Genomic DNA, 9,752 nt, shown 5'->3' on the forward strand with positions numbered 1-9,752 from the left:
CGAGTCCATTTTACGCAGGAGTAATTGTGAGTAGAATATGTGGGGATAGTATCAACAGAGATGTACATAGTGGAAAGTAATATATATCCGTATTTCGCATCGTTCAGCCTTTGTGTTTTAGTATACTGGTTTGAAAATGTTGAACTTGCACGATTTGCGATGTTTTTTTTTTTTACTGAAACTCCCCTATTCCCGGGTTTGAAAGTGAACGGCACACCACGTGATTCGTTTGAATACAATGGTGAAGGCAAACATGCCGTGCTACTGCGGTACTCCACTGACGAGATAACTTACGTTGTCAGCGGTCGTCGCACGCTACAACTTCGCTTGTGATGTTAGCCGTGGATTAAATGAATCTTGATTACCGGTTAAAATATTGCTCATTTGGCGTTGGTTATCTTTATTTGGAGCTGAGTATCGTCGCAACGTCGCCAGCAGAAACCTCCTGATACTTTGATGGTCACGCCTAAATGGTACCGCCCTTCAGGGTTTATAAAACTCGGTCAACATACATCAAGTTCTCTCAATCGTAGTATTCCATGTGATGTACACCTAATATGCCAAATATATTGCTGAACAATTTTTGCTGGATAAACTTAGCAGACGAAATTCGTTTACAAAATAAAAAAAAAAAGTTTGATTGCCAATGAAAACAAACCTAGGTTGGTTGGCAATCCACTCCGCTCAAAAACACAAGTAACATGAACGTGAAGCTAACATCGGTTTGTGACTGAAACTGGGCACCGTATACTAAGTTCGTAAAAAAACATTTAGTCTTTAGAAGTCACTTTATTTTATTGCTAGGACGTATACTGCCGTTAAATGTATTATTTCCAACCGTTTTGCAATAGTGTTTTCTAGATTGGAGACAGCATTTGCATTTCATTCAAAGTTCAAGGTTGCGTTGAGATTACTTTGATACAGTGTAACATTGTCGGCGCCGGTGATATCTTACTGGTGTGCAACGTAGCCAAAATAATTAAAAGGCATGATCATTTGAACACTGCTATTACAAGACTGGTAGGAGGTAATAAATTTGGGGCGAAAGTATTAAAAAAACAGTTTTTGGCTGTTTCAATAGTAGCTGTGGACCAGGATTGTTTTTCGAATTAGTGACGGTACGACCTGCCTGTAGGAACAAAATTTTCCAAGCGAAAACAAATCTCAGAGGAGTTAAAAACCGTTGTTGGTGAAAAGTTAAATTTTGTCGGTAATGAAAATAGACATAAAAACCAGTAAATTGTTGCCCACACTCAAGCTGAGTAGAATGAACTACGTCCGTGCTTTTTAATCATAGAAATGTAGGGTGTGGTACATTTGGTGTGAAGGTATTCAAAAATTCAGTTTTTGGCTGTTGTCATGAGAACAGTGATCAGAATTTTTTTTTCAGATTTTACAAATAGTAACCTTGTGCCCACACTCAAGCTGAGTAGAATGAGCTATGTCTGAGGTGTTGTATCCTATATTTGTAGCGTAGATACATTTAGCGTTTTATCAGTTTTTTCGGCTGTTGTTATGGCAACGGTGGACGATTTTTTTCCAGATTTTTCCTAATAACTAGGGTGAAGGTGTGAGCTACCTGCTAAGTTTGAACGAAATCGGCCAAGCCAAAAAAACACAGAAAAATTTATACGTGAAAACACTGGAAATCACACACAGACACACAACAGTGATTTTAAGGGCAATCGTAGTGGAGCGGATCGCCAATACCATGTTCATTTGCATATTGACCGTGAAAATATCAAAACAAGTATTGCATTGGTGATATGAATTTTGGTTTTGGTCAAAATAAGTGACTGCCTAGAAGTTCCATTTCACTCGGCAAGTATATTCATGCACCCAAGGGTAAAATATCGTACTTCTAAATATTGTTTATTTCTGCTATGTTTCGAAAAACGCCACTCTTGAAAGAACTACTTTGTTTGCTCCCAGACCTCATTTGCATATGGGGTGTGGTAATACCAATTTTGATTTCAAGGACGAATCAAAATAAACTGCAGTGCATATGTAATAATGTGGAATACATTTTCAATGTAAACATTTTCCCGCTAAATAAATTCTAGTGAAAAATTTCCCTCATACTCTATTGAGACTTGACACAGCACAGTGAAAATTGGATTCACAAGTAAAGCTTGAAAACTTTTCATCGAAAATAAATTATGTGAAATTCTATGTGACTTTATGAGTATAGAAAATCAACAAATTATATGACACCGAACCATACTAACTCCACACACAATGTTAACTACACCCCAAAACATCTTTTCACCAGTTTATTCTATTTGACTTCAGGAGAAATTAAAAATAAACAAATTATAAGACAACGAACTTAATTTATAATTTCAGCCTCTAGTTCAGCACTGATTAAATAAACTACCAACTTGAAGTTATACAATGCCTACATCAGTGACTTGAAAATCTATGTTTCAATCCCAGGAATTTCACTTGCTATTAATTGCATGGGAGTGCCAGTCTTTTATTTTCTATAGTAATGTCAATTTTTTGCGATTACTCGGAACATGAAGCTGTAACCACAGACTGTCTCGGTAAAACCTGGTGTAAGCACGGGCTAGGCAGTCCTTGAACTATGCACGTGAAGCCAGCTGAGAGGTAAATCCAATCCTATAGATTTCTCATTGTTTGGTAACTATTTGCTGGAAATGTAACAAAAATCAATAAAGAAATATTACCCACACAGCATTCTACAGGCCACTTGTTTGTTCTTGAAACATATTGTTAGTAGACACATAGCAAACAACTAATCGAAAGTGGCATCATACACCAACCGACTAGCCAACAAAACAGGGGTTCATTTACTGAATAATGGTGACTTTTGATGAAAATTATGTTTCTGTGTGCATGGAAGTGCATTTCAAAACTCATATCAAAGACAAATACATGTTGGTTGAAACACTATATCGATCTCATATGATATACTGCCATCAATGGTAATAAATAGTGACATTAAAAACTAACTTTCCTGCAAACCCACCAGATCAAACAACGCATCAGCTGCGACTGAGTTGTCAGAACATTTGTCCGGGTGAAAGTGAAGAATTATTAACGATCCAGTCATTATGCTGCTCAAGTCAAGGGTGCCACTTTATCTTGTAATATTCCTTTGTACTGTGATATATCTAGTTGCAAAGTTACAATCACTTCCTTCACTTAGCCATATCGTCAAGACCATTGAACCTGTGAAGTCATCCTTAATAAAATCTGACTCAACACAGAGACCAGCTTATCAATACAGTGTTCAACAGACCAATGCTACTGCACAACGGAAGTCAAATCTCAACAGTAATAACAACATCATCGAAGCAGGATCAAACATCAAGACATCCCATAACAAAGGTAATTTACATAGAAGCACACCAGTAGTTATGATGCCACACTATATTCATCCAATGTTCGATCGGCTGAAAAATGACGATGGTGCAAATTTGCTGCAAATTTGTTGGAATATCTTAAAGCAATACAAAGCCGTCACCCTCCAATTTTTAACTACTGGATATCTTGAAATGACAAAAAGTTGGATTTGTAACATAGATTGTTTTGACGTTATATCTCGAGTGCTGTTTATCACTACCGAATCGAATGTATATGAGGATCTCAAGGAGTTTAACGTGACGAATGTGATTTTACTTCGGTTTAAGACACTGCAATCTTTCTCCTATGGTCAAGTTGGTTATTGGAAATACATGGTTTATCGTACAGGTATTGTGTATTTCCTATTGCAAAATAACATACCCGTTTTTATAACCGAGTCTGATGCTGTATGGTTTCATGATGCGCACCCTGCTGCGGTAGACAAATACCACAATGTTGATATAGTGGCCGTGATGAACACAGATAATGGTACAACCCTTTGTGGTGGAATGGTTTATTTGAATTGTACACTGGTTGTGAAGCAAATTTGGAACAAGACTTTTGAAGGGATGGAACATATTATAATGGGACATGATGACGACAATGAATTGATGAGAAACGGGAAAAACGACCAAGCGAACTTTAATACTGCTGTAAGAGGAACTAAACAAGTAAATATTAAAATTCTGCCACGTACTGCATTCGGTGGCTGGTCTTCTACTCACCCAGGACATGACAGAATTGTATCACATAATAATTATGTAATAGGGAATATACACAAAATAAAACGAGCAAAGAATGTGGGATTCTGGTTCATCACTAATAATGGCTTGTCATGTCTTAATGATACATGTTTAAAATTGGGACTATAAGTAGTGGCAGCTATCACCGACAATTAAATAAGTCCTGGCTTATGCTAGTCTAGTGGTATCATTAATTTATCAAACTTTATCAACTCACAATATAATATGGAATAAATATTATTTCTGACATTCGTTGATTATTTCATTATGAATTGCGATAAGCAATTTCAAGCGTCATGGCCAGAAGTTATGCATTTTGTCATGTGCCCAAGCGTCATGGGAGCATGAATCAGAGGCGTGGGCGGAACATGCAGTTTTAGACTAGAACCGATTTGCCTCTCTGTTTTGATTCTGTCAGATGGTGCTTTTTATCAAAACAGTATGTCTCATATTTATCTATTATTGAATAAAAGATTACTTGGTAGTGTACAAATGCTGTAATAAACGAGTATGAATGATTAAATAATACACCTAAAAATTACTTTACCGAGTTGACCAAAGAGTTGGTAATTTGGTAACAGAATATAACAAGTCAGCAGATTCGAAAGGTATACACTAAATTTAAACGAAGAATTCTATATTTACATTACATTTCGTCATCGATGTGTTTACTTGGCGTAGCGGTATTTATTGAGATTGAATTTCGAGACATGGCAATTTTTACTGACTTGCTGATCGTGTAATATAACTATGTGTTGTCGACCAATCACAGATATCCATTAATTAATTTAGATGTTTCTATGATACTTTCTAGGAATGCAAAATCCGATAACAGTAAACGGACACTTGACACAAGTATATGCAGAGAATACTTCTTACATTTTGGAGATCTATGCAACCTTCCCTTCTGGAAATCAGCCCTTGTGCAACTGCCAATCTAGCTATCTAGTTAATCTATTAAATCTAGTCCCAGTTGAAAGAATCTGGTTATTTCTGATTGCAAATCAATAAACATGAATGTCAGTCATACTAACAACTATGGATATTACATTCATATTTAATTAGAATGATTGATTTTATATGGGAATGCTGCACTTGTGAAACTGAGAGTATTCTTCAAGAATGAAAAAAATGGTTTTAAATGAGTTCCAAACCACAGCACGGATAACATGGCTTTGACTCATACAAAAACAACTTGTGCAATGGATTAAGTATCTCAATTCAGTGTATTAGTGAAGAGCACAGTTAAATAGTTCTTAGGCTTTGTACATAAATGACCACTTTAAAGAATCTATAGCTTTTTACATTGTCTAAAAATAACAGATTTACGGTTACTTCGCACAATTACATGGTGGCGCATTATCCAATTAAATACGTGCATTCATGTATTAGATTGACCATATATTGCAGATATGGTGCCTATGAACTCAATGTTACCTTTAACAAAAAGCGCGTTGTGATTTCTCGAGTTCCTAGCGAATTTATATCAGCGTTACACAAATCATTGAAATGTGTATTCAGTAAATGTAAAACGGCAGCCATTCTGATTATTCATTTACTCAACATAATTTATTGGCCAATCGATAAAACATACAATTTTGACACAGTATTAAAGATCGTTGAAGATAAAGTTTCATAGGCGTTGTTAAATATTAATAAATATTACTGTTTACTTCATTTTCCAAATACTTCACAAAGTAACTGAAATGGGGAACGGCGTTGGTTGTATCAGAGGATTGCAACGGACTCCACAATTACCGACCATGTTTGTCACAGTTGTTTGTCTGACAGTGTGTTGGGTGTTTACCAGTATGTACCTTATAAATGTTCAGCCATTTACCAAGGTTTGTAAATATAGCAAAGGCTGCTGACAATTTAGCAGTGCCAGTGATAATTTTTCCTGTCTCTTTCATTCTTAGTGACGTTTTTCTGATTGTTGGAAACATACTCTCATTATATATATTAAGTCCGGATGAATGATTTTCTATTTATTTATATATATATATATATATATATATATATATATATATATATATATATATATATAATTAGTTTGTTTTGTGGCATTTTAAAGTTATGTCTTCACGATAACATTTATTCGCTCGTCAGTTTCCAATGACGACACACCTAATGAGTCTGAACAGATCAAAAAAGATATCTGTTGCGTATTGTAAAAAAAACAAGGCCTAAAAATTGCGCTCAAAGCAACTAAGAAAATAGTCAACTTCCTTGATGTCACGTTAAACCTTATTGAAGGTTCATACAGTCTCTTTACAAAGCCTAACGACCGAAATTGACGACCGAATAGACGTTAGTGCGAAGAGAGATGCTTACATAACTATACAGACCACAAACCAAACTTCCCAAATAACCCATCGTGCAGACTAATTAATCCATCCAAATATGAAAAGGAAAGACAAGTAAACAAATCTTTGACCGAATAAAAAAGATGATCATCACAGCTACTGGTATCCACAAGTGGAAAAATACGTCTTCCATGATCAAGTCGTTTGACCTTAACGTTAACAAGGCATGTTATCTTTGACGTTGTGGAATTCTACCCATCCATAACCGAAGATTTACTAAGAAAACGGTTAACGTTCACGTTACGGGATCTCGGCACGTGAAGAGAGATTACAGCCACCTGCGTTCACGTTAGTTGGACCCACTTAGGACCGACTCAGCTTCTGCCGAAATCACGCCTTCATTCGTCGATCTGTTGCGAGTATTAGACCCAAACATGGAAAACAATACGCATATGATAATTATTGCTATATGGAAATTATATTTACTCATCGTGCACATGAACTGCAAAGAAGATTCAAATATCTAGCTGCACTTCCCTTCATCGTCATTTCATACTAGTATGAACCAGCATATATTCTTTTAAATTTGCCACCAAGGGCGTGATTCGGCTCATTACGAGCGTCCAGGCAGAAAACCTCAGCACGTGCCAAGTTTCGGTCCCGCGCGTCTATCGGGACCGAGGTCGATTTTTTTTCGGCACGTCTCGACACGGTCCCGACCGTTCACATACAAGGGTCGGCACGTGCCGACTCGGTCCCGAGTTGGCAAACTAATTCTGAACTGTGAGGGCATTGTCACATACACATCGTCCAAATGAAATACTTTAAGGTGATAGTGGAGTGCTTCGCCGGAACATTCACCTTGAAAATTCAAGATGAATGAAATGGCATTATTTTGTGTGTTAAGCTTTTTGAGAAATATGTCCTAACATTTCTTGGAAATCGCTATAGTAGAACAATTCCATCGAACACAATGTTAGAATTTGTTTTAAATAATTCAGAACAAATTACTCCATCTTTAACAATATATGATTTTTTCAGCCTATGTCACCAGGCTTGATTTTGAGATATTACATAATATCTCTGCCATATAAACCTATGATAAAATCATTATAATAGTACCAAAATTGCGGCTTTCCACTAAAATACAAGCATCAGTTTCTCGAAGATACAGCTGGTGATTCCAAACGTTTTTTAAAGTCAATATTCTTATATTGCCTTAGAGTCCAGTGTATTGCAATATGAATAAATGCTGGGTATTTTAATTTATGAGTAGGCTTCTGCCTTAAGTCCGGACGAATGATTTTCTATTCTGCATAATTTGTGCGGATGTTGTTTAGATGATATGTTGGTGATTATGTATCCTACTGCATGTTACACTATTATTTAAATTATTACCTTAAATACTGACATTTATTTTGACATTATTCTTTCTGACTTTCAGGTGCAACACTCTCAGCATGAACAAACTACAGTCATTTTCCAACATGACATAGTGGTAAATTCACCCCTCGTTTTTTGATGCGCATGATGTCTTAAATATGAGACACAATGTAACTGTTGACTCTGATAAGCAAGGGAAAGTGTATGGATATTTGAAACCGCTTAATAGAATTGTTGTGCCAAGTATCGAAAATTTTATTTGGTTTACTTGCCACGAGTTTCATTTTGTAAACTTCATCAGTATACTGAGTGTTTACAGAATTATGAAACCTGAACGTATTCCCTTCCACACTGACTGTGAACCAGGTAACGAATTGTGGATGCAGGCTAAACTAATGATACCAGTTCTAGATGTTGTCAATCGAACTGCAGCAAGATAATCTTTGGGAGAAAATTAAATCCTAAATGGCCGCAGCATTCTGCCGACGTTGCCATGCTACAGATTCTGATGGAGATGGGAGGTGTATACTTCGATACGGACATATTTGTCGTGGCACCGCTTGAGCAACTTCGTTACTATGACCACGTGGTTGGACAGCCATCTGATGCTATTTTGAGTAATGGTGTCATTTTCGCTGAGAAGCATTCACAGTTTTTAAAACACTACTATGAATCATATCAGAATTACAGAGGCTCGTGTTATACTTGTAGTTCTGTTAAGAAGCAATACCAACTAGCACGGTCACATTTGGATATGTTGCATATTGAACCGAATAGTCTGATTAAACCAACATACACTGAATGGGAACAACTTTTTCTTCGGAAATTTAAATGGAGAAATAAACACTTCACGATTCACGTTATTTAAGAGGCTATCGTAGATATAAACAAACTAACAACATCACAGAAAAATTCACGCTAGATAACATCAAATCTTTAGACACTACTTTTGGTGAAATGTGACGTTACATCTACTGTGGAACGTTTAACATTGTATAAAAACAGAAACATTGTAACCATGGCATCATCACATCTTAAACTGCGTTATCATTTTAATTTGTGGGGAAGCGGGTTACAGTTAGGTTTCGTGGTCAAAGTATCACTCTTTTAGAACAGGTGTCAAGAATGCCACGATTTTATGAATATATTGTTAATTATGCATACGTTAAAATTTGTACTAATTGTGATAAATCCATCATTAATATGTTTGAAAAATAACTTGTTCTCTCCATCGCCTCGCTATTGTGTTCTTTGATGCATAACATCTGACTGTTTTCCTTGATTGCCGCAATAACTGTTGAATGATAAGCCAACAAACATGTTAATTAATTTCAATGTTTCACTGGCGTTTGAACAATTGTTGCCCCAACTTTGAGAATAGATTTGAAAGGGCAAACCTAGCGGAGTGCACCGGTAATATTTTCACTAGAAGTTTGTTCCCAACTATGACATGTGACCTGTGCGTTGTACGACGTTATTCAGAAAAGAAATGTGTTGTACAGCATATACTCTAGGGTTATAGCTCGAGTTATGCCCTAGACTAAATATTGAAATGTGTAGTGCATGACTGTCATTTCCGCACACTTTGCTGTAAACTGCCCTAAACGATAGTTATTTACATGTACGTTATTTAATCCCAACTCAAGCTGTTGAAATCAACTCAGTTTAAAGTTAATTTGACGAATGTGATTATTTCAATTTTAGAATATTTTTTTATATTACATACTAAAATATACACTACATTATTAATACATAACAGAGAGCAAAAATACCAAAATCTACCTGGGGTAAACTATGTTATCAACATCCGGGGTCTACATTGGAGTTCCATCTATCACGGACGTTCTGACTGGCGTGAAGGATCATTCGTCACTGCACTGCATCGTACGCGTGTTCAATGCGCGTCTCAAGTGACGTATATAACACGTGTAAAATATACTGTTTGTTTACA

The 9,752-nt window shown here is 36.2% G+C and overlaps 1 protein-coding gene across 1 annotated transcript; it reads left to right on the forward strand.

Annotated features, from left to right (window-relative positions):
• Positions 1 to 8,294: 8,294 nt before the first annotated feature.
• On the forward strand, positions 8,295 to 8,669 carry LOC146738938 (uncharacterized). The gene has a single exon (XM_085503970.1). The coding sequence runs from the start codon at positions 8,295 to 8,297 to the stop codon at positions 8,667 to 8,669; it is 375 nt and encodes a 124-aa protein (XP_085360096.1).
• The last annotated feature ends 1,083 nt before the right edge of the window (positions 8,670 to 9,752 follow it).

This window comes from Saccoglossus kowalevskii, chromosome 9, assembly GCF_978046115.1.
Source record: "Saccoglossus kowalevskii chromosome 9, keSacKowa6.1, whole genome shotgun sequence".
Taxonomy (NCBI): domain Eukaryota; kingdom Metazoa; phylum Hemichordata; class Enteropneusta; family Harrimaniidae; genus Saccoglossus; species Saccoglossus kowalevskii.

What these genes read in the sequence shown, in the direction of transcription:
- LOC146738938 (XM_085503970.1), top strand. Translation starts at nt 8,295, where the DNA reads ATGCTACAGATTCTGATGGAGATGGGAGGTGTATACTTCGATACGGAC.